Source organism: Coloeus monedula, assembly GCF_965178545.1.
Source record: "Coloeus monedula genome assembly, chromosome: 5".
NCBI classification, from domain to species: Eukaryota; Metazoa; Chordata; class Aves; order Passeriformes; family Corvidae; genus Coloeus; species Coloeus monedula.
This window is the reverse complement of record NC_138785.1, coordinates 31,022,963-31,047,995: the sequence shown is the minus strand read 5'-3', so window position 1 is coordinate 31,047,995 and position 25,033 is coordinate 31,022,963. Positions and strand designations below refer to the sequence as shown.

Below are 25,033 nucleotides of genomic sequence, written 5' to 3'. Positions count from 1 at the left end.
GACTGTGGTCGAGTAAATGCGCCGTCTTACACAAAACCCTCGTCCTGAAATAGGTGAGAGGCTCCCATATTCACTTAGCTGAAATTTTTTAAAACGGCACTGAAATTTCCATTACAGGCACATACTGTTTCCTGTCCTGTTCCTTAAAATGCGTTTTCATTCGGGCACCACACAACCCTTGAGAGGTTTGGATGCGTGGATCATTCTGCAGCTTCTCGCGTCAGTTCTCCCTGATGATTTCAGAACTGTGAGGCGAGTGACAAGGTATTGGAGAGAGTGCCCAGGTATCTTAACGAGGGCTGCTATTCCCAGCCGGGAATAACGCGGCACTTACCGGTCACTGGTCAATTGCGTAACAAACAAGTTTCTAAACCAAAGCCAATGACAAAAATCCGTTCTTCTGTATAAGAGCTTTACAGATTGTACGCTAGAGGGATCTGAATTTTCTAACCAGCCTACTTTTAGAGAGATAAACTCAGATATGAATGTGCGCTTACAAGCACAAAAAGAAGCATATTTAGAGTGGAATTATGGGCATTTTTACCCAGTCTGGTCTTACACAGGCTTCTTGCATGGGTGAAGATTTTAGACCAGATGTCTCCCTTTGGTTAAAGGAGTCATGGGTATTGTTAATTACCTTTGCTTGTTTTTCCCTTGTTCAGACTTGTTACCCTCAGACTGCCAGTAGGCAACTGGATCAAGATAAAACTTTGCTTCAATTGTCTTTGTGCATACTTTAGTTACAACATGACACTATCACAAGTTTTGCATCTTATACTGGGTGACATTCAGACTTCTATAAAACAGATTCCTTTTTCTGCAACTGCAAACCCCAGCTCTCACAGCTCACGCTAGAGCTGCCCGTGAACCCACTGGCAGCAAGACTCCTGTGTGAAGGAGCAGCTGTAGAACCAAAATCTAGGACTCTGCCGTGTTCCTCAGTCCAACAGTTCGCTTGGATCCTCGTAAGACAGACATTTTTTCTGCTTTGTTTTGCTGTAGGCTAAGAGCAGACTCAGCCGCTGTGTTCAGATGAGTCACAGTGTGTAACTTGATCGCAGTGTGTGCAGCCTCAGGTAGCGCTGGGCTGGTGAGCGTTTCCAGCTCATTGTAATATATGAAAGGCTTTTTGTGAGACATGCCTATACGTTTAGAAACACTTTCAGATTGTTACAGTGGCTCCCCGGGAGGTAGGTATTTTTTGGAAAAAAGCATTATGGATGGATCAGAACTGCAGTCTGAAGAAGGAAGTTTGATTGTGGACACACCGCTGTACAGTATTACCGAACACAAAAACATGCGGTGTTGAGTTTAATGAGCCACTATATATAGTATTGCTATGCTTTAATCCAGCATGAAGCTAAACACCACAGAGCTGTTTACTCACTCCTCCCAGTGGGATGGGGGGAGAAAATCAGAAAAAAAGGTAAAGACAGTTTAACGGGACAGAAAAGGAGGTGAAAATAGTAACAAAAGAATATACAAGATGAGTGACACACAGTACAGTTGTTCACCACCCCCTGTCCAGTCCACAAGCAGTGGTTGGTGCCTCCTGGCTGACAAGGATATAAACTGCCCCCTATTTATATACTGGGCATGATGCTGTATGGTGTGAACTATTCATCTGGGCAGTTTGGGTCAGCTGTCCTGGCCATGCTTCCTTCCAGCTTCTTGTGCACCTCCTCACTGGCAGAATACAGGAAACTGAGAAGTCCCAGATTTAAGGTAAGCCCTGCTCAGCAACAACTAAATCATCAGTGTGTTACCAACATTATTCTCAACTACATCCAAAACACAGCAGTGCACCAGCTACTTAGGAAGAAAATTAACTCTCTCCCATCCAAACCTAGGACATGCATTCATTTAAGCACCTAGTTTAAGCCCACTTGTACCCAACTCAACAAGCCATCTAGTTGAATTATAGTGGTTTGGACTCATTGTGGTACTTTTGTCATTTTAAACAAACAATGCCATTACCGTTCCATGCTTTAAACTTAAAAAAGATTTTTAGGGTTACAACCATGGAATTCCAGGGTAATTCAGAATTGTTTCAATTCTGTGGTAGAAAATGAATGTCACCAAATTTAGGGGAACTACACGTTAATCTAGCAAAGTTTTGTAAAGCTTTACAGTAATACTTCTCTTGTAGTGCTATTTCATATCCACAAATAAGAAACCTTGAAGCATGACTAAGGAACTTTAGCAGAAACTTTTTTTTATTAGGCCCTTACATTCACTGTCATGTACAGTAAGTTCTAGTGACAAACAAACCAAAAACACAACTGGCAAAGAAAAAAACACACAAAATTATATCACATTATAGTCCATGAGTCCAGTGAATTTTATGCATTTAGTTTCTATTACCTGTTCACAGATGCAATATTTTAATTTTCATTCCTCTCCTGTACATATGTAAAGCAGAATTGCTTTTTAACAAAAGCAAACATTATCTTTCTAACAGAGGACCTAATGCAGAAGTTAACTGACTGACTGACACCTGTAGATAAGCAATGAAAGCTGAGTACAGAGAGAAAACCCCAGATAATTCAGACATCAGATGATTTTAGCTAGAGAAGTCAGAGAGGGAACAGGTGACAGAAGTACAGGCTCACATATCCATCAGCCTCACAGAGGGCATCTTAAATAAAGAAGTTTGTTGGACATACTGATCTTAACTGTGGAACTTGCTTTTAGTTTTCATCAGAACAGACTAAATGAGAGCAAAGATGAATACAGTAGCCAAGTTGTGCCACAACAGAAATATAAATCAACATATTTGTACATATATCCTTTCCGTGCGTATAATACACAACACAAAATGTTCTATTCAAAAATAGACATTTGATGAACTTTTTAAAAATAACACAGAAACTACATTTCACCATTTTCTCAAATCAAAACTGTATCCTTATGCTGCAAACTGTTCATTTTACTGGACAGCCCTTAAAAGGATCAACGTACTTGATCTGAAAAGTGCTGCAGAAGTAAGGCATTGATATAGAATCAGGTAGAAATATGTAGTGCACGTACATGGGCTTGGGGTATTTTCCTTCTTTTTTTAACAACAAACCTGCCAGACCACATACATTGGAGAGAACTGAAGGCAATTGCAGCAGGAACATGCAAGGACAGGCTGTGTGAGATGTCATATTGGTACACACAACGCACTCTTTCCTGCTGAACCCATCAGACGCTTCAACTGCCAGTAAACCTAAAATCTGACCTGTATTAAAAATCACCTGAGAATTCAATGTAACTCTTCGGTGCCTCTGATGTCCCCACTATGGAGTTTTCTTGGGAAGATTAAAAGGGCAGCAGTGTTTTACAACAGCATGCCCTAGGTGGATATACACCAAAGGAAAGCAATTTCAGTTCCCAAGCTTCTGGCATAAAATGGAGAGAAGGACGACTTGTTTCTTTTTTACATGAATATTGTAGTGATCTTCAAATCAGTAAATTCATGTCAGTGTTTAATGTATTACTGTCTGAAAAGCATAAAGGTTTGTAACCAAAGCTTTGCTTCTTTTCAGCTGAATCTTTAGCTTTATTCTACATGGTGAGATCTCAGTGTCTTCTTTCAGAGATCTGTCTTGCCCTCATAATGACACATACAGGCAGCTCTCTGGCTATCCAGGTAGGGTTTGCATCCTAAATGGATAACTGCATCAAACAGCAGCTGAACAGTTGATTCACAAGCTGCAAGCAAAGAAGAGTTCAGTTAAAAGTACTCTTTGAGTGGAATATGAAACTAACAAGAGAAAACTCTGGCAAACTGAGAATGATTCTAAGGAAGGAGCAATCTTCTCTGGGCATAGCAAATATATTGTCAAATGAAAGACTGAACCAACAGAGAGTCATTTAAGTTTTGAGTAAAGATTTTTTTATATGCCAAACAAAATGCAAATTCATTGCATGTGGAACGTTACCTCTGTTAAAAACATACTGAGTCTCGGAAAGATCAAAGAACTGGTTTATCTCCTCGCTCTTTGCATCCCAGTTTATGCAGAAGTTGCTATCTTTAACATCAGCTCAACAGAACTGAACAAATATTCACCAGTTCTGACACTAAAGACCAATACAATGATTTATTTACAGTTAAATAAATTGGAAAAGTTCAAACACAGGGTTGTTGTAAAAACTTAACTGCTCTCAGTGGGAGTATTTACTGTGAAAGTGACATTGCCAAGTTAAAAAGTGGTTATGTCATGTATCCATCAGATGCAGGCCAATGACCAGAAGGAATATCATATGGCCTGTTACTAAGAAACCTAACATTTATTCACTAGGGGACAGCATTAACTACTTCCACTATGACAGTATATTAATATCTTATTTCATAACAGGAAAAGATTCTGTGTTTTCCTACAGTTTACTAGCAATCACATAGTAGATATTTAGGAATCACCCAGCAGAACAGTCATATTACAGCTATGTTACAGTAAATGCAAGAATTATACATGCATTTTGATCCAGCTGTATTCCCATATTCATACTCCCAGATGGACAGCATTATTTTTTCCCCTAAAGTTAAAATTAACCTTAACTCAAAGTTGGTTTTAACCCTGATCATTTTCCTATGCTGTGTCACTGCTCTGCTGTACAAGTATGTGGGCTGCATAGCAGAGGGACAGAACAAAGCACCTTTCATCAGCTTATGAAAATGTGGCCTTGCTGCACTGCACTAAGATTCTTTGCCAAGTTAAGCTTGGGTTGAAACTGAAAAAAAATAAAGGCTTTTTCACAGTTACCCTGGACACTCTCTGAGATTCCAAGCGTTTTCTGCACATCTCTGCAAATTTTTGAGAGGCAGGTCTGAAACTGCTCATCACAATCATTTTTTTTATTGCCACAAGTATCATAGCATCTGTCGTGGTGATTGCAGCACCTTGTCATTGAAGGGATACCGATGTCAAACTGTGAAGAAAACACACAGACACACACTCCGTTGGTATTCCAGTTAAGGAAAAATATAACCTATGGACAGACTGTAACAGTTAGAAATCAAAAACTAATGTGATGGGTTGAGATAAAGACAGTTTAATAGATGAATAAAAGACGAAAAAAAGGTCCCAAAATAAGCAGTGTAAAAAGCATCCACCACATCTCACAAGCAGAGGGGACACTAAGCCAGTCTCTGACCAACAGCCACCTGGAAGTCATACACAGCTCTACCACCACCCCCTCCCCACCTTCTCCCACTGCTCCAGTTTTTATTGCTGAGCACCACTATGTACTACAGAATACCCCTCTGTTCGGTGTGGGTCTGCTGCCCTAGCCTCTCCCAATCTCTTGCCCAGCCCCAGTTTATGCTCTGAGGTGGTGGATGGGCAGAGTGGGGGGAAAAAGAGAAAGTCCCAAAGCTGAAGGACAACAAGCTAACTCATCTTTTCTTTCTAGCATTAAGGAAAATGGGTTAGTGTCAGTAAGGACAGCAAGAGTCAGAGCCAAACCCTCCACTCTTACAGGGCCACAGCTGTGGTTACTCAATGCTTTCAAGACTGTGCAAACAAAATATGAAACCAACCACTCAAAACCCAAGAAATTAATCACCAACATTACATTTCATGCTTGTAATATTTGAAAATGTTTATGCTGTGTTCTTTTACAATACTAACACTTCCTGTATGTTGTTACCAGAGCATGTGTTAGGAGCTGATAAGAACAGGGACCTTGCATATGGATCTGTGTCAGAAGGGGGCGATGGAAAAAATCATCTACACTGAGGAAAGCTGATGTATGGAAGATGCACAAAGAAGCCCCACAATGGAAATACCTGAACTCCAAACAGAGGGGATCCACAGCCATTTGGTGGTGATGGTTTATATCCATAGCGAGGTACAGGCCTTGATCCTGAAAAAGGTAATTTATCGTGTCTCAAATAGGTATTTTTTTGCACAGGATTTTAGTAGTTTTAAAACTCACCACAGACATTTGTTTGGCTCAAGATAGTATCAGTTACAGTTTTAACTTCAAATATATTCAGGCATGCACTTATCAACAATTCTTTCCAAATTACAACTTAGGGGTACTAAGTAATTTTTTTTAGAAAGAGGGACAAGACACCTGAGCAAGTGTCAATGTTTGCTTCCCAAGTTTAAAAAAAAAAAAAGGAATTACTAAAATTGACGTGTTGGTTAAGTATGCAATATGTACGAGTATATTAACAGAGTACTTTAGTGTAAGTTCATTAATACTTCTATGCTTTATATGCAATCAACAGTAGTTCTCTGATTTTTTTATCTTAACTGGAATGAAACATAATTTTTATTTCTACAGCTGTAGCATTAATAGAATTTAAATTAGTAGAGACTGCTAAACTCACATCTCCCTTAACACTCGCTAGTGCACCAAGCCAAGGAATTCTGCATCCCAAGTTAAGGAAGACTGTGGAGTTAATTTCAAAAACGACCCTCCAGCTCATTTCAGTATTGGAAACAAATGAGTCCACAATTAAAAGTAATGGAGAATTTAAAAAACCCCACATTTGAAAGATGCGTATTCTAGTACAGAGTGTAAATGTCACAGTGTCCTGGCCACTGTTGTGGAGCCAAGCCAGGGTGTCACCATCAGACTCACTTTAACAAATAATCCAACAGCGTAAACTGGGTGTGACATGGTTCCACCATGACAGGCTATGGGAGCCTCCCATTTTGGAGTGCTCTTGAAGCGCCAGTGAAAAGCCTGGAAAGAAATCCCCTTTCTGGAGCATTGCCTGCCCTGGCACCCAGGATGGGCATGGTAGGGGAGGTGATCACAGAAGAGGACAGGTTGGAAGGCACTACAGTGAATCATCTGGTCCAAACGGCTTGCTCAAGCAGGCTTCTCCTAACAATAATAGTCTAATATAATAATGATGATGATGATAATAGTAATAACCATCATCATCTACCGGGTCATGCCAACTTGAGCTGCCTCAATTATTGCTCAGGTAAACCAGGCAGCTGAAACGCAGGCAAGAAGCACAGATGTCCTCTGCTGGTAGCAGTAGGATTTACAAATAGCAGGACACAGTCCTTGCACTGGCAACCGCGGCTGCCATTAAAACCAGTTACTCAAGCGTGACTTTGGAACAACATATTCCATGGCTCAGATTTAAGCTTTTCTGTCCCAAACCGAAATGCTCGGGCGTGCTCGTAAATAACCAGCTGGAAGGAAGCAATTCTTCCCACTCCAGGGTTTTTCCCCGTACGCATCAGCTATATGTTTGACAGTAATACGCCTTTCTTCAAGACAAACGTCTTGGAGACGTTTAAAAGGAGCTATTTAAAAGTCACGTCAGGAGAACTGCTTACGTGTATGCATGCTCCGTACACGTTATACACGTATTTAAACACACATACACGTACAGGAGCTTTCTTGCCGAGGCTCACACATGTATTTACAATTACGTACACCGCCAAGAACTCGATAGCGAGGTTTGCCCCGGCAGCGGCGCTGGGCCGCGGCGGGAGCGCAGCCCCGGCCGCCCTGCCCGGGACAAGGGTCGCGCCGCCAGCCCCGCTCACCGTCGCTGCACTTGTACTGGCAGAGCCCGTCCTCGCCGCCCAGCAGGTCGAGGGCGGCGTTCAGGTACATGTCGATCTTGTGCACGCCATTGCGGATCGTCTTCAGCGTCATCCGCCAGTCCGGGGTCTGCGGCGCCTCCTGGCCCCGCGCCGGCCGCCAGGCGCAGGCCGCGACCAGCAGCAGCAGCAGCGGGGGCAGCAGCGACAGCCGGCCGCGGGCCATGCCGAGCCCGCTAAGCAGCCTCCTCCTTCTTCTTCTTCTCCTCCTCCGCCGCCCGGCCGGCCCGTCCCGCTGCCACCACCGCCGCCATGGTCCCCGCGGCCCCGCCCGTGCGCCCGCCCCGCCGGGTGGGGCCTGCCCGGCCGCCCGCCCGATGGCAGCGCTGCGGAGCGCACCGTGTCCGCTCTGCCGTGTCCGCTCTGCCGTGTCCGCTCTGCCGTGCGGGGCCTTCCAAACCTGGGCAAGCGGGGCCTGCCCTTGTACCTTGGCACCTTGGCGCTGGCTGAGCAGGGCCCCGGGAGGTACCGAATTTCGTGATGATGTTCGGTGGGAAGGAAACTGACCCGGTCATGTTTACACGTGTGAGTGGTTCTCATGACATCGTCAGAAGTGCAAGGCGAGGTTGCAAAACAGAGCAAAATGAAAGTGTATGTATTAAACGGTAAAAGTCCCGTCTTGATTTGTTCAAAAGAAAAATCAGACCAAAATGAACTTGCTTGGTAAATATCGTGTTTGGTTTTGAGATTTTAAAAAAAATGTATATTTAAATGCTAGATGCATCACAGATGAGCTGAAGTGGAAGAACGTGAAAATTGTTTTAATTTTGTAATGAAAACTCTGATTGATGTTGTGTAGAATTCCTCAGAAAAAAGCAATACTTGGCTTCAGGTCAAAAGTAACATGTAAAGAAGAACAGGAAATGGAAGGAGAACCAAGAGACTTTCAGATCAGACAGAGCATAAAGATACATATTCTACTGTGTTGGGGGTTTTTTATTTGCAGTCTCAGTATTTAATATTATGTGTAGTTAACTGAAGAAATCGGTGGAAATAGTTCTTCAGAGAAAAATTAAGTCAAACAAAAGAGGGGGCTCTTTGTACACCTGTTCAGCTTTTTCCTATTTAGGATTTCTTTACCAAGACCCTAATTCAGCAAAATAATTTCTGTGTAGCAATATACTTAAATGCTTTCCTAAACAGGAAACCTTGTTGATGGGGGGGGGGGGGGGGGGGGGGGGGGGGTGTCCAGAGAAGCAATTCATACTCTTAGTTTAATTATTTTGGTGCCTGACAGTGTCTTTACATGACAAATTCATGCTGATGTGGGGTTTTTACAAGTCTGGAAGATGGAGAAAAGTCAATGAAACTGCAAAAATTTTTGTTGTCTGACTGTGGTGAATTGTAGAAAAAATACTATCACAACAACTGTGTTGTGTAAACATATGCCATTTACTCAACAGGATAATTAATTTAGAGGAATAAAATAAAATAGATATTAGAAGTATTTGTCATTAGAATACGGTGAAGAATGTTCTAAAGCTATTGAAAATTTTCATACAACTGGCTGGAGTTATGTGAGTTTTGTGTTGATGGCACCAATCCACAAATCAAATTCTACTTCTTCAAAAAGAATTTTTGCACACTTTTTGTGTGGAGCTCTTGCTGAATGTGAGGGTATTATGTATAGTCTGATGTTTACTTTATGACAGCAAAGAGTCTAATTTTAGATCTCCTACTTGGTTTTGTAGAATTAAGTCTGTATGTTTAAGGTATTGACTTTTTATATATTTGTATTGTTATATAAAATGTGTGTGTGTATAAATATATATATGCACATACAGTGTGTGATAGTGTGTAGAGTAAAACTCTACTTGGTGTTAAGAGTTTGCTGGATACCTGAAATATATATATTCATACACAGGGATCTTAAGATAGTAAAGATGCTTTTTATTTAAGTTGGAGATTTAAGTTTTAAAATTCCTTTGTTGTTTGTGACCAGCTGCTGTTAAATTAATAAAACTTAGAGCTACAAAAATTGCCGCAGGCTAGATGATCAGATGATGTATATTAACTAGATATAAATTGTCTAAGTTTGTAGCTGCAAAAACTAGCAAGCAGATTTATTATTTGAGTAACTGTTGCATTGCAACAAATCTCATGGTCATAGCCAATCTGTGGATTAATAGATGGTCCGAAGTCTACTTCTGCAATAAGCCTGAGGAATCAAGTGCCAAGCAAGGCAGCCTCCTGAGGCTTTCTGGTGACTTAGACCTTGAGATGATGTGAGTTCTTTAAAGCAGCCTGGCTGCTGTCCTTTCTGTGAAGTTCACATATTGCCAGTGCAGTCATTTTCCAACCACTGCTTCCACTATTATTGTCTCTTTTAGCTAGATAAACAACAGCAACTGAAATGCAATGTGAAAAGTGGAAAAAAATCCAAAATGACAAGAAAAAGATATTTTAACATCTGCTTTTATTAGAGACTTTTGCTGTGGACTTGTGCCTGTAAAATTCTCTTCCCACAGGCTCTGCAAAATTGTGATATTCATAGAGGGTTAAGAATTTTCAAAATACATTCCTCAAAGATTTGTACTGCTTGTTGCTAAGTTACATGACTGCTGATTGTGAAAAAGGACTATTTTTGCATGGGTGATTTGAAGGAAGCATTTCATTTTCCAAGCTTCAGACATTGTACCGTGAGATGAGACCCCTTGTCACATGGTGGCTAATCCAGTCATAATAGCTGGCAACCTGCGTGTACACGCCAGGGTGACCAGCCTCCCCACAGTTCTCACCCCAGCTCACAACACCCCAGACATAGGCCACGTTTTCTGCATCAAAACAGACCAGGGGGCCTCCTGAATCACCTTTACAACTGTCTGTGGAGCCATCATAAGTACCTGAAGAGGAAATAAAAAGCAAAATTGAGTTAAGATACAAGCTGGCACACAAGGCAGAGCTCAGGAGATTTTTCAGGTTTGTCGCTTCCTGACAGGTGTTTGTCTGATGGTCACCAGTAAAGGAGATTCGGAATCTCTTCAACTCTGTTACTTACTTCTCATTTCAAGTGCAGGGCCTCTCTTTATACTTGTGGCTGGCCCAAATTCTCATTTGCTTTTTCATCAGTCTTGTTTTACCCAGTGCAATAGAGAACAATTCAGCCACATTGCCAACTATAAGAAGTAGCCCATAAAGATGGAACAATGTAAAAAGATTTGTAGACTGATTCCTTGGAAGTGAAGATATAACAATATGTGTACGCCTCTGTGTCTGCCTTTGGTGTCCTCTCTACCCAGTAAGCCATTGTGCAGTCTCATCTGTATAATTATTTTCTTTACCAGCTTTATGAAAACAGATGGGCAGGCATGAGAAGGAGAGCACATGAATCCTGGGATGAGAGGGAGAGTAACTGTCTGTAAGTGCCCCCACTGCATGGTTGGTCCCAGGGCTGCTACCTGGTGCTCCTTTAGGAACACCAGGTAGCAGCCCTGAGGCACAAGTGTGCAGGATCCAGTGCCCTTTATGCTTCAGTGCTCACAAACCTACTCATTTGCAGGTCAGCAAATAAGGAAAATGATTTAAAAAAAAATGAAGCAAGATGGATATGATATAAACAGAAATGCTGCTACAGAGCTAGAATGTGATTTTTGCTTTTTTCCTATATACTCAGTAAAAGTTTATGGATTTCTAACACCCTTACTATACTTTTCTGCTTGGTTGACTGTCCTAGTATGAAGGAGTCCATACAAAGCATGACTCCCCAAGCTTTTAAAAATGTAACCTCTTTTTTGAATCTCTACATTTCTGAGAAAGAGTTATGTGAACTTTTCAGAGTTGGGATTACTAATCCTATGAAACAAGATTTTATTGCCTTTAATCAGTTTAATTAATGCTTGGATTACTAACTCCTGTGGATACCAGCCCTTAAAGTTTTTATTTGCATCAGAGATGGAAAGTTAACCCCAGATATCCCCTTTCTGAATGTGACTCATGTGGTATTGTCATTATCCCCTTGTAGTAAAGTATGATCACTTGAAATAAACTGAAGAAAAAAGAGATAAGTTACAGAATTGGTGCAGTAAATAAGCCCCGTATCTTACAGATGACATGCTGAATTTATCATGAATGATTTAGCTTTCATATATGGTTTTTATTTTCTTGTTGAGTAGTTTGTTTAAATAGTGCCTTTACTTTTTGATTTAACAGTTGAAACCATCTGCCCTGTAAGTTGAATACTCACTGTTCTTTTAGTCATGTATTTGGCAACATTTTTTGTCACTTGAGAAGCAAAAATGTGTATTCAAAATCCTCATTTTAATACTACGAGTGGCAACCAGTTTCCTGGCCAGACTACTCTAAGTTTGAAAAGTTAACTGTATTTTCCTGGGATGCAGTGTGGTAGTGGCAAATGTCTAAGTAGATGAATAGTTACATTCTAGTCAACAGGCAGTGTGTTCCAGGACAGGCATTAGCTTAAACATGTTGCTGAATCAGAATCAAATGGAGTAAAGGTAGGAGGTTCAGTAGGCTGTAGAGTGCTTGTGTATTTAGAAAACATAACTCAAATTACATGCAAAAATTTGCCCATATAATCATAGAAACTTGTCATGCTGTCATCTGAACTCTGTTTATGAATATGTATATAATGGTGGATGCCACAGGCTCCAGTGGCTGACATTTTGCCAACAGTGGTGTTGTGGTAGTTGGTTTATTGTCTTCCTTAAGTCTGGAAGATTCCCACCCAGTATATCTGACCTAAACTGAGACCTTGATGGTAGAAATTGTAGTAATAAAATTGATGCTTACCTGCACATGCCATTTTTTTAAAAAATCGTCCTGGATACAATTCAGAACAATTGTGAAATAAATTAACATTTCCCCACTTGAGGATAAATTGTTTTTTGTAATCTAGAAAAGAAAAAAATATTTTCAAAATTTAAAATTGTAAGTACACATTAGACACATTTAATATAATAATTTGAAAGTTAGTTATTTACTTATTTAGAGAATATTATCTTCAGTATTATAAACCAGAAACCTTAAACTGCCACTAACATTTACCCAATATATTGGCCATATATTTCAAAATAAAAGCAGAGTGGTGTAATTGCACTGTTAACTACAGTACTTTCATGTGACATTTTCACCCTTTCCATTTCCTTGTATCCCTCAGGGTTTTTTTTACTGTGTTTTCCATATCAAGGTTTCCAGGCACTTGGAAACTGGTATATTGCTTTCTGTGAAATGGAGATGTGGCTGTGATTCATCCTTATTACTTTTCCAACTTGGCTCTATCTTTGTGGAGATACAGGTGAATTATGTATTCACAAGTCTAAAGAGATGCTCTGTTTTGTTCTGTTTGCTAGCAATTCCCAACTTTGCATTTGCTGGGTGGATGCTACTGAGTATGGAGAGGAGGAACCTCAAAACCAGGCTGGAACGCTGTGATACAAAACAAATGCTTCCCAAATCTTTGAAAGCATGATTATACTTGGCTTATCTGTCTCTGTGCAAGCTTCTCTGGGCTAAACCCAACCATGGCAGTGACAACATGTGCTGAGTTTCATGACTGCTGGCTGCAGCTCAGATCCTGTTGGGAAGGGGACAGAGGACAAGCTGTGACTGTGGGCCCCCGGGAGCTACCAAACACCATCTGTTACATGTTGTTAACAGGTCTCCACAGCTAATACAATTATTAGATAGACAAAAGGAAAATTTCTTACTGTTGGGGTAGTTTTCATCCAGAGATGTCCTCCATATCAATCTACTAAGTGGCTGAAACAGCAGAGGAAGCAGTACAGAAAAGAGAACCCAACAATGATACCCGAGTGCCAAACCACAGCCTACATTTTCTGTACTCAGCCTCTTCTGACTGCTTTGTGCACAACTATTCTTCAGCCTTTTCAAAATAAAAGCTCATCACAATTAGAAAATGAGTTATACAAATAATACATTCCTGTAGCAAGCACTAAACCAAATACCTTTCTCTAGTCCCCATCCAGAAACCTTGCATGTGTCACCAGTCTTGAACATGTACTCTGACCAGGGGACACAGGCAGGCATGCTGTTGTCTTCCAGGAAGCATTCTCCATGCTGAGAACTTTTCAGCTCCAGCAGAGCAATGTCATTTTCATAAGTTGATGCATTGTAATTTTCATGAATTATCACTTGGTTTAGTTTCAAAGTATTTGTCTCTTTGTCGTGCTCTATTGTATGCAGCATTCCAACCCAGACAAGGTAGAGATGGACTCGATTTGCCCTGGAAAAAACCAGCCAAGTAAACACAAGAACTTACATTTCAACTGTTTTAAAGCTGTAAACTGTTGCATTTTATCAAAGTTTCTGTAGAATAAAAATACACATTAGAGACATATATTTTCTTTCTGGACTTAATGCCCAAGTTGTTCTGAAGTGTAGCAAATTCAAGACAGGTGACACATGCTGAGTACTGCAACTAATGCAGAAAATTATGTTAAAGCCAGGCTCTGTTTAGTGTTGTGACAAAAAGAAACCAGGTGTTTATGCTGCTCTGATAATAGAGTAAGCAGATGTGGATGGGACTGGCAAATCTTACATGTCTGCTCTTGGCTTGTTCTGGGGAATATATGACCCCAGGGACATTCTCTGGAAACAGATCCTGGACTTCCCCAAGGTAGAGATGGAGAAGAGGTCCCTTGTATTTAATTTCAAGCAGAGTGGCTACAGTGGACCTTTCCTGCCTGTCTGCTATCTGACTAAAGTATGCCATGTCTCTTCAAACTCATTGTTACTTTTTATCTTTCTATTCACTGCCAAAACACTCTATCTTTCCTGAATCTTCCTCATTGTTCATGTGGGTGAGTCGGTATTTTAAACTGTTCTGTTCAACAGACAAATAGAAATTAACAAACATGTAGCTGAGAATATCCAAAACAATCTTTCTGCCTTGCAGTAAGAAAATAATTCCCGAGTTAGTTTTTACCTGACACAGTGAGCAGCAGTCAGAACCCAACAGCCACCGATATAAACCCCTCCACAGTACACTGTTGAACCTTCATTGCTGGTGTCTTTAATTGCCACTTGCCAAGGGAATTCACCCTATTCAATCAACAAACGCAAATAATGAGAAGTCATTGCAGTTGTACAACTTTTAGTGCATAAAGGAAAAACATCTCTTGGTATCACCTAATCTCCTTGACTATGTCTGATTTTAAATAAAAGATCTGCTATCCAGAAGTTGTAAATTGGGCTCCATGAGATATAAAGGATTTATATACTAAAATTCAGTAATTTATTCAATCTTCTGACTTGGTGCAATGCCTCCTTCCCTCCAGCTTTCAGTCATGAAACCCCTTGCAGTCAGAGAAACAGATGTAGGGTCTGACCCTACACTTTTGCTGTATTGTCTTTTAAAGATGCAAATTTTAATTCCATTTTGCCAGAATTGTTATTTTTAGCTGTAGTATTAATTGTTTTTCTGAGTAATTTTCAGTGTCGACTTGTACTATAATGCTCAGTTTTGTAACTCCATATTTTACTTTATAAATTGTGCTTTTCTTTACTTTCTTTCAGAGCAACGCCACTACTGCTGCAAAACATGGCATAAGCTGATTTTGTTATTTCCTTAAGTTTAACAGAAGGCAAATAATGCCCATTTAAAGCAATGCTGAATGAACTCATATCTGGTAAGGTTATTTTTTTACCTTTCCTGCAATCTTTCCACCTATGATTCTTTTCCGTCGAGTTAGTGTGTGATTTCTAACACCGCAGTGCACTTGGGGAAGAAGTGTCTTTATCATTTTTCTTTCTTTAACAAAAAGGAAAAATGTATCTCAGAATTCAGGTATACATTCTCTCTATTTGGAGACAGGCTTATCTTTATCTTGAAAATCTGAGTGCTGCAAATATGCCAGCAGCTGAAATAGCAGGAAAACAAAGATGAAAAATTTTGGCATCTGTCTTTGCTTTGAAAATTGCTTGTATCTTAGCATCACATTACTTCTCTCCCTTTTCCAATGCTGCTTGCATTCAGGTAAATAATTTTAAGGATGTTCCCCTAGGTTTGCTGAGAGTTTACCTCAGCTGGGAGTTCACCAGTTGCCAAAACACGCAGATGTAGGTCCTCAGCCAGGATGAATTATTACCGCATTCTTGAAATCAGTGAAAAGTGAGACCAACAGTAAATCCCAGAGTGTACATTAGTAAATCACAAAGTCAAAATATCTGAGTGTTCTGGATCTGAGGAGCTGGCTGGTAGCTAGAAAGTCACTAATAAGAGGGTATGCTATTGATTTTGGAGGGCTAATTACACTCACCTTCATCCATACTGTCATTTTCAGCTACTTCTTCTTTGCCTATAGTAGAATAACAAAACACTAAAATTATTGGCAGACATTTACTTAAATCTATGTCTGTGTGCCAAAATTGTGGAACACATTTTAAATGCATAAGGGCATACTGTTCTCATGGAGAGCAATACTCTCCAGCCTGGTGCCTGCTGTTTCCTTTCCTGCTAGGCACTGTTTGGCTGCCTCAGCCTAAAAATGACCTACAGCCAGCAGATACTCATTTATAACTACACAACATCTACTCACTTTCCAAGCCTAGGGAGCCCTTCTTCCAGGAAACCCTGAGAAACTGCCTTTTTTTTGTTTGTGATCTCTAAAGAGATGTCCCATTCTTCTCTACCAAAAACCACCGAAATTTCTCCTGCCCCATCAACCTTTGAAACTTTCTAAAAACCAAAGGAGCATTAGGTAACAGGTTTTTGTTTGATTTTTTTCCACCCAATTTAGATTATGCTGTGTGCCTCCTTTAATGGGGTAAGGGAGGATATTCAACACAAGAGGTAAATTAAATGCTTGCTGAATCTGGTTTGTCAGCTTTTATTCAAACAAAGTGCCCACTGAATTCAGTCCTTAAATGGGGGCTGAGCATTGTGTCTGTTCTCATGTCACTGACAGTAATGTTTACATTTAGAGTTCACTTTACCTGTAGTAATTACCATTTACCAATAGTTTTTACTTTTTTTGGCCTTAGACTTTCTCTTATGAGAGCAAGGAAAACATTCTGATTTTAAAACAAAGCATAATCTTTTCAACAGAGAGGGGAACAGCACAGAAGAATTATTATATTGACAAACTAGTTGAATACCTCATTTGTGAGGAAAGTATTCCTGCTCACCCTCTCTACACTTTCTTAGGGGATACCAGTTTGATAGCTGGCCACTTAAACAAAAGACATAATCTGCCTTAAGCTTCCAAAACCATCATCTGTTTTCTTCCTTCCTTTAGTTTTCTTGTAATTCTTTTCTAGAAAGAAAGGAAATAAAATTGTATGACCTTTTCTTCCGCCTGTGCATAACGTAACATAGGGAAGATTGATTCTTGCATAATAAATAATATAATAATATGCATTGTGCAGCCTTTAGTTTAGGGCTGAATGAAAGGAAAGAAACAAAAACATCTTTCAGAAAAAAACCTGCACAGAGAACTCCAGCTTCATCCTCTCCTGTGAGGCAGTCGATATCTTTGTTGCAGACATTCTTATTTGGAATACAGATATTTGACCGACAGTGGAAACTGTTGTTTCTGCACTCTGTAACACAGGAGAATTACAAATGTAAATCACAGGATCATTTGGTTCAGCAACCTCACACTGTCAGAGAGCTTTTTAAAATATAAACCAAATGTATATCCATATTACATGGGACCTGGCTGTTCATAAAGAGATTACAAAACCAAGCTCTGTGCATGTAAACAAAATGAATACTTGGCTCTCCTCACTTTAAATCTTGAAGTTATAAGACTTGAAAAATGTGGATCCCTGTTACCACTGCAGTACTGTACTGCTAGACTTGGGGTCAATCCATACCAGTTTCATTCCATAACACGTCCACACTCAACCTCAGCCAAAAGACCTCGAATTTCACCAGCGTTACTGATCACCTCAAATGAGGAACTGATGATGCTTGTGCCAAATCTCACCCTCCCAAATCAGAGACCAAGCTGAGTTTTGGTTGCATGAGCTAAATGCCTAAATGCAGGGTTAGGAATCAAGAGTCCTTTTAGGAAGAGACTGGACGTAATAATTTACTTCTTCTAAAACTCTTGGTTATATGAAAAGGTATTATAAACCTGAGAACCCCTTCCCTTTTAAATTTTGTGATCCCTTTGAATGTTATCAAAAGCCAAGCAGTGCTTGAATTCATGGCAGGGTCTTCTGAGATAATTTAAAATCTCACGTCAATCTACTATTTAAGGTATTTGTCTTTAATAGAAAATAAGATAGTTCTCTAAAAGTATCCAGATATCCCAATATGATCCAAAGACCATTGAACTCAACTGAAATACTTATTTTGATTTCAGGAAGCATTGTTTTCAGCCCATTCAACTGAAACAGCACTATTTTTGTCATGTGGAATCCAAATAAATGTCTACTAGATGTATGAAATCACATGTATTTATTTTTTTTTTCTAAAATTTCTGTGACCATGTTTCCACAATTATAAGATTAATCTTACTTACAATTGTAGCACTACAAAATTAAGGTTATGGAGGGATAATGATGGGATTTGTAATCCACCTTAGCATTTGGCACTGGAAACCCAAATTTTGGAAGTATTCTCCTGCATTCAGGTCATGCTAGATCCATTCCTCATTTCTAATCAGAATTTTTACAGCTGGAATTGCAGATGCTGAAAGAGTGACTTCTCATGAACAAGCAATGTGCCAGGAACTCTTCAAAGATGTTCCATGGATGATCTTGCATTAGTAATAAATTTAAGAGAGATCTTCCTTTGGTTTAAAGATAGTTCATTAGAAAACCAGTGTCGTTGTTTAATTACTATTGATTTTTTCCAAGTAAAAATACATTTTCATTCTAACAGGACTCATTTTTTGTATCAATTTTTAACGGCCTCCTAAATAATCTCATTGTATTTCCTCATCCTCTGAGGAAATCCAGATTCTCAAGAGATCACTTGCCTGCTTCAAAACTGTATTTTATGCCTTTTTTTTGCCCTTCCTTATACATAAACTATGGTTTGATTGCTTTGATGTAGTGACTTACTGGACAACAGAATTTAGCTGTTACATCACTGTAAAAATTCTTTGTAGGTGGTTTTCTGCTGAAATTAGTACGAAACACCTGACAAAGGAAATTCTTACCTCTACAGCACAGTTCATCACTCAGGTCTCCACAGTCATTGATTCCATCACAGGTTTTTTTCAGAGAAATGCACTTCTTGTTGACACATTGAAACTCCCCATCTGAACAAACTGTGCAGCAAGATGAAAATGAAGTTAGTGTGGAATTGACTGTAGGTTCATAATTGCCCAGGGAAATACTCTGCCTGCATATTTGATTCTGTCAGCAGTTTGGCCTATCAGCAGTAGGTATGCTGGGGCCCAGTCAGGTAACTAGGAATCTTTTTTTAGTGTTTTGTTTGCCTTTTCATCAGGGTTTCAGTGTGACCATTTATTTTCTTCCTCCAAATTCCAGTAGTCTGGCAAAAGGGAATTTAATTTCTTCTAATGAAAGAACTGGCAAGGACTAAACCAGAAATGACCAGTTCAAACCCACTGCAAATGATTCAAGGAACTAGGATGATAGAGGTTCCTCCTCTAGAAAGAACTCATCAAGAACCTGTGAATAACTACTTTTGTAAGAGAAACCTGAGATGATTCATAGCTTTTCTAGTCAGCAGCATCTTAGGCTGATCCTCACCAGTCCCAGAGAAAGCTCACTGCAGAGAATGAAAAGCTGTTAGAATTCTAAACAAGGCCTTGATTCCCCTTTTATCAGTGAGAAACTGAGGAGTCCTAAACCCCCCATGAGACACCAGCAGTTTCACCATAGCCATGTTTGTGTGGCTGCAGTGCTCCTGGTGTGCTAATGGACCTCCCTCAGTGAGCACAACAGTGTCACCTGGCTGCCCACCAGTTAACCCGGGAGAGATAAGACTTGTGGGATACAATATACCTTGGCACCCTTGGGAGGGATGGTGGAACAAACAGAACCATGTGTGAAATAATTTTCCTTTGGGGAAATACCTGTGAAAACACTTCAGGAGCAACAGTGATTTTTCAAACTTGCAAACTCAAGACTGTCTTGACTCCAGATTGCCTCAATTATCTTAAAGTATGCAAAATTATGATTTAAAATAATCAAAGGGTTTCAGTGCAGGTTTTTTGTGGCTGAGAGTTCAGCAAACTAGGTCCTCGTTATTTAAAATAAACTTGAAATGTAAAAACACCGAAGAGATATTAAACTAAAAGAACTACTAACCTCTGAGATTTTCTTGGCACTGCAGGCTAACAAGTCCCTCATTACTATCTCTTGATTTCATCTCTTTGTGACATTCAGCAAGACTTGTCTCCAGGCCCCTGCAACTTATTTGCAGACAGTGTAATGAATTTAAGGCAGATTCTGTGATGCTGGAATTGGTTTGGTAATATTCAGCACCTCTGTGAAGATACAAATAATAATAATAATAACAAATTATATCATTTCACCATGGATTGTGCACTGCTTTTATTGTTTAGAATTTATATGATTTTCCTCAATGTCAAAGAATTTTGGTCATGGCTAAGAAAAAGAGCAGATTTCCCATGGAGTTGTCTAGGGGTAAATAGGAGATGTTTACTTTGGAAGAAAAAGTGCTAATTTTTGCAGGTTGCTACCTAGAACTGTCCCCAAATCCATATGTAGCTCTATGAAAGACACTGTGTATCATGATGGATAGAAAAGTCTCCTTATGTAGCAAAACTTGTAAGCTCAGATCTCTATCTCTGTGTGGACATGGGTGAGCCATAACCTGGAAACCATCCTGCATGGGGTCAGCTATCCTTGGTGCCATCAAAGCCAGTGAATATTGAGGAAGCTCAGGCCACTGCATGGCTGGGATTGATAAATTTTCATCTTTCTTGGTTTTACCTGAGCAGTATTCTCCTAACAGTGTATGTATGCCCTACCTTAAAGAAATATGGATCGAGTAAATAAGTAACTAGAGAGGCTTTCAGTGAGACTCCAGGGCTCAGTGCTCTGTCCCAGGGCAAACCTTTATCTGCTATTTAAAGCTACACTGATCAGGACTAGGAAATACTTCCTTTTCACCCAGAGAGGCACTGCAATAGCAGTTTCAGATTTTTGGGGACATTTTTAGGGTTTTTTTTCCGTAAGGTTGGGGAAGCAAGTCTACCTAAGTTAAATTAGTTGTACAGGTGTAAAATTACTATGTACAGGATACAGAGGTGACTCTATGAGGAGCTGAATATGCAACTTGGGTCATCAGTGTGGTCACGGGAAAAAAACCAAGTTCTGTGGGGCTTCAGCCATCCCTGGGGCCAGGGCAAGCAGTGGCAGCAGGGTAAGGGGTGAGGGGAAAAACCCCATGTTCAGGTTCTTGTTAGTCTGGCTGGTGTAAGTGGCAAAACAGAGCTGTACCCTATTGTCAGCTGTCCTGAGAAACCTTTCTCTGCACACAGATCGTTGCTCAGAGCTACCTGGGGATGCTCCATCCATGCACTTTCCCTAACACAGGCCTGAGAGAACACCTCCAATTGGTCTTCATCTTTATTTTAAAGTAAAACAATTATGGTTTGCATAGTTGTAACCTGTAACAGAACACAAAAATTGTTTTGGCTCTCACTCTCAGGTGTCAGTTTAAGAAGTTTTATCAGAATATTGTAGCCAATACACTGTTCATGAGTTTTCTGTTTTAACAGTTGGCTGTGACTGACACTTCTGTAAGAATCACTACTTTTTCAGATCCCTTGCAGTTATCCAGAGATAAATTCCCCAAACTTACAATTCAAAGCCAAGGTGCCTGCAAGCCACATTTGCTTCATTCATAGTCCACTCACTAGCGCATACAAAACTTTCTTCCTTGTGATTCACAGGTTTTACTCGAAGCAAACTTGAATCTCCATGACCCAGAGAGACTGAAAATGTTTCTTAAAACATAAAAAAGAGAAAGAAATGAAAAAAATCCCGAAACAAAATCAGATTATATAGATATATCTGGTAGAAAGACAGCACAATACCAAATCAGGACTGATTTTGTATTTACAGCTGAAGTTCATATGGAAAGAACACTAGATTGGGAATCTGAAGTTTCAGGTATTATTCCTGAATTTTCTGAGCATTGACTTTGTGTCTTTGAGCCTGCTACTTTTTCAGAATATGCCAGTTTAAGGACAAATGAGGGTAACGGGTACATAAGAGTACCTGAAAGTCTACCAAGAACAGGTTGCATTTTAGTATAATAACCTTCTTTAGGGGACTTTTGGTAACCAACCAGTAATACTTGAAGTGAGAGGGCCAGATCCTGCTTCTGTGACCTGTGTAGCAAAATGCCTGCAGCAATCTGTGTAACAAAACCAGCAGGAGGATGACCTGGGCCTGTCAGTCACTTTATTTTTTTATGAAAATCAACAGATACTGCCCATTTTCAGTGACTTTTCATTTTCTGTTTGATTTGTTACTAGTGCAAGAAAATGAACAGACTTTCTGAGCTGTAAATAGTGTAAGCATCTCCTTAGCCACCCATGACTGATAAATTTTGGAAAAGGAGGTGTTAATACCTTTAGGCATGCATGCTCCCTTGTGCAGGAACTTTGCTGTGGGCTGTTGACACTCATAGCTCTTCAGCTGACAGTAGGTACGGAAGTTCTTTCCACTGGTGGAACAAACTGCAGAGCCATTCTTTGGGCACTGGTAGGGAAGCTTACAAAGGCATTTTCCCTCCACACATCGTTCCCATGGCTGACAAAAAACTTTTTTACAGGACTTGTGGGTGTATTGGTTGCTTAAGCATTCTCTTATGAGGTAGGTGTCTTGCTCAGCTGGCTGGGCAGGCTTAACCTGTCGAAAGGGGGTTTTTTCAGCATTAAATGCTGCATTCTGCAAGGCACAAAAAAAAAATTAAAATAAAAGCAAGATTAGGGACTGCATCAAGAGTTTTGCAGATCTCTTCAATGACCTCAGCAAGTGTCCATTCGTAAGCCTTTCCAATCTAACCAAAAGTTGCTAAATGCTATTTATAGTGTTTATCCCCTTGTCTTTGGCCACCTTGTCTTCCTCAGTTTTCCTGAACACTTTTTTTCTTTTTGGGTCATTTACCTGGTGTGATGTTCACTCTCACTGATCTCCCACAAACTTTATACTCTTTACTTTTCAAACATCAACTGAAGTGCAGAGCAGATTATAAACATTTAGGAATTTAAGCACCAGAAAGTGAAAAAAATAGCAATTTGGGTTTTTTTTTTCTAAGATTTGTTTTATTGGCCTGGTTGACTTTGGATTTAAATATCACCAGTAAGTATTTATGAACTACTTACTAGCAAATAAATCTGTAATTAATGATTTGTTTTGCAGAGTCCATATGAGTGCTCAAATAACAAGTATCTCAAGTATCTGAAAGCAATCTGAAAATTGAATGCTCTTTCTTATCAACTTTTTTCCTGTATCTTGCACAGCAGTGGATTTGCAGGGTGGTTGCTGGCCATCACTGGACTGCAGATACAGATTCTGACCCTCTCCCTCTGACAGCCTCTGGGTGAGTGGCTCTGCACCTGTGTTTGTGCAGCTCTCTGGTGACTTCAGTGCTGGCTGGATGCTTTTGCTTACTAAGATCTGTGGGTAGTATGAATGATGAAACATGAAAAATATATATGGATGGGCTCTGTGTGAAAATGGGAGAGAAACGTTAGTCCTTGAATGTGATTTATCAGCTTTGACTGAGTCAACTGAATCAATAGAGCTGAAGTTTAAAGTTCTCATGAGGAAATCCTGGCCACAGTAAAGTCAGTGAGGATGTTGTTGGGGCAGAATTTAATCCAATACCTCTCCTCTTCACGGTTGTATAATCTAATTAAATTCTTCCTGCTGTTCTGGGGTCAGTAGGATCCAAACAGCGAGCCAGATCCGGCTTGGCGTAACTCCCATACTGTGCTAGGTGTTCCTCCTCACCGGGAACAACAGGTGCTGATTTTTATCTCAGGACTTCTCTGAAAGACTTGGGTTGTGCTGAATGCTCAGCCCAGACCGGCTTTCCTGGGCACTTCTGCCCGAAGACAACCCGCAGCAAGCCTTCTGGCAGTGGGACATACCACGCTGCCGTGTTACAAGGCTGCAATCCCGCTTCTTAAAAAAGGGAGGCAGGGAAAATTGCAGCACCTTTCTCTGGTCAGCCTTGCTTGCAAATTTGATTTAGGATAGGATCATGATTAAAATATTTTCCAGAAACCTGTTAGCGTAAGCCCCAGATAGAATCAAAACATGGAAGAGAAATAGCAAACTTCACACATTCAGGCTGGGCTAAAACAAATGTATGAGACACAAATACTACGAAAGGAAACTTTTTTTAAAAAAACCTGGTTTTGCTTTTATAACAATGAACTGTTTATTAAAGGTTTTAATAAATTACTGCTAACACAATAAAACGTATCTTACCTCTGATCCACAAAGACAAAAGAGACACAAGAAAACCAAGCAAACTGGGAGCATTCGCATGATGAGAATTTTATCTCCCTTCCTAGACAAATTCCTCTGGCTGGGATTCTTTTGAGTGTCAGCTGTTAGATTTGTGTTTAATTTTTAGCCACTAGAAAAATATTTTGAAGCGTGTTTAGAAATAAAGTACAGGAGCCTCAACTATTAACTGATAAATCTGTTCAAAAGATCCTGCCTTAACTGGTTTTATGTACACGTAAGTGTATGGCGAGATAACCAAAGCAAAGCCTTTGAAGTAAATTATTAAAAGGAAGCGCTTGTGAGGGTTACACTTTTCTTTTCTTTGCCCAGAGGAGTCGGATCGATCCGTCCCACGGGCTCGGGTTCCTGTGAAAGCCGAATGTTCCCCGCAGGCTACGCACGCCAGGCGCCGCCGCTCCCACACGGCACGCGGGGCTGTGCCTCACGGCGCGCCGCCTCCCCTGGCAATTTAAAGCCGTTCGCGACAGTGTCGGCCGGCAGGTGCCCTTTCATTTACGGCAGGCAGCCTCGCTTGCGGCAGCGCGGGAGTTTCCGGGCGGGGCCGGCGCGCACGTGCAGGTACGTCCCGCGCGGGAGGGGATGGACCCCGGCCATGGCCGTCTGTCCGTCCCTCCGTCTGTCCGCCAGCGTCGGGGAAGAGCCCCGGGAACCGGCGTCCCCGCGCATCCCGAGGGCCCCATGAGGCACCGCGGGTGCGCCCCCCGTGCGGCCGAGCCCGAGGAGTGCGGCCCGTGGGAACCTCCTGAGGTTTAACGGGACGAGTGGGAGGGTCGGGGCGACCCCCGGCATCACCACAGGCTGGGGGGATGGACAGAGGAAGAGCAGCCCTGCCGGGAAGGACATGGGGGTGCTGGTGTGTGAGAGGCTGGACATGACCCAGCAATGTGCACTCAGCCCGGAGAGCCAAACGTGTCCTGGGCTGCATCCAAAGCAGTGTGGGCAGCAGGGCCAGGGAGGGGATTCTGCCCCTCTGCTCTGCTCTGGTGAGACCCCACCTGCAGTGCTGCATCCAGCTCTGGGGCCCCCAGCACAGGAAAGACGTGGAGTTTTTG

The 25,033-nt window shown here is 40.9% G+C and overlaps 2 protein-coding genes across 3 annotated transcripts; both read right to left on the bottom strand.

Annotated features, from left to right (window-relative positions):
- Nucleotides 1–2,190: 2,190 nt before the first annotated feature.
- Nucleotides 2,191–7,830, bottom strand: PLA2G12A (phospholipase A2 group XIIA). The gene is made up of 4 exons (XM_082282416.1): nucleotides 7,506–7,830; nucleotides 5,774–5,850; nucleotides 4,749–4,914; nucleotides 2,191–3,696 (listed from the first exon to the last, which is right to left on the bottom strand). Exons 1-4 carry the CDS (start codon nucleotides 7,726–7,728, stop codon nucleotides 3,578–3,580), a joined length of 585 nt encoding a protein of 194 aa, XP_082138542.1. The 5' UTR covers nucleotides 7,729–7,830; the 3' UTR covers nucleotides 2,191–3,577.
- A 2,357-nt stretch (nucleotides 7,831–10,187) lies between these two features.
- On the bottom strand, nucleotides 10,188–23,999 carry CFI (complement factor I; the record flags this gene model as incomplete). Of its 2 annotated transcripts, none has more annotated exons than XM_082281780.1 (12): nucleotides 10,188–10,405; nucleotides 12,312–12,413; nucleotides 13,487–13,764; nucleotides 14,467–14,582; nucleotides 15,188–15,291; nucleotides 15,800–15,838; nucleotides 16,965–17,081; nucleotides 18,653–18,763; nucleotides 19,773–19,951; nucleotides 21,295–21,439; nucleotides 22,070–22,388; nucleotides 23,940–23,999. In XM_082281780.1, 12 exons carry the CDS (start codon nucleotides 23,997–23,999, stop codon nucleotides 10,188–10,190), a joined length of 1,788 nt encoding a protein of 595 aa, XP_082137906.1. The 2 variants fall into 2 exon arrangements, with proteins under 2 accessions (XP_082137906.1, XP_082137907.1); XM_082281781.1 differs by having other exon boundaries at nucleotides 22,070–22,349.
- Between the last annotated feature and the right edge of the window lie 1,034 nt (nucleotides 24,000–25,033).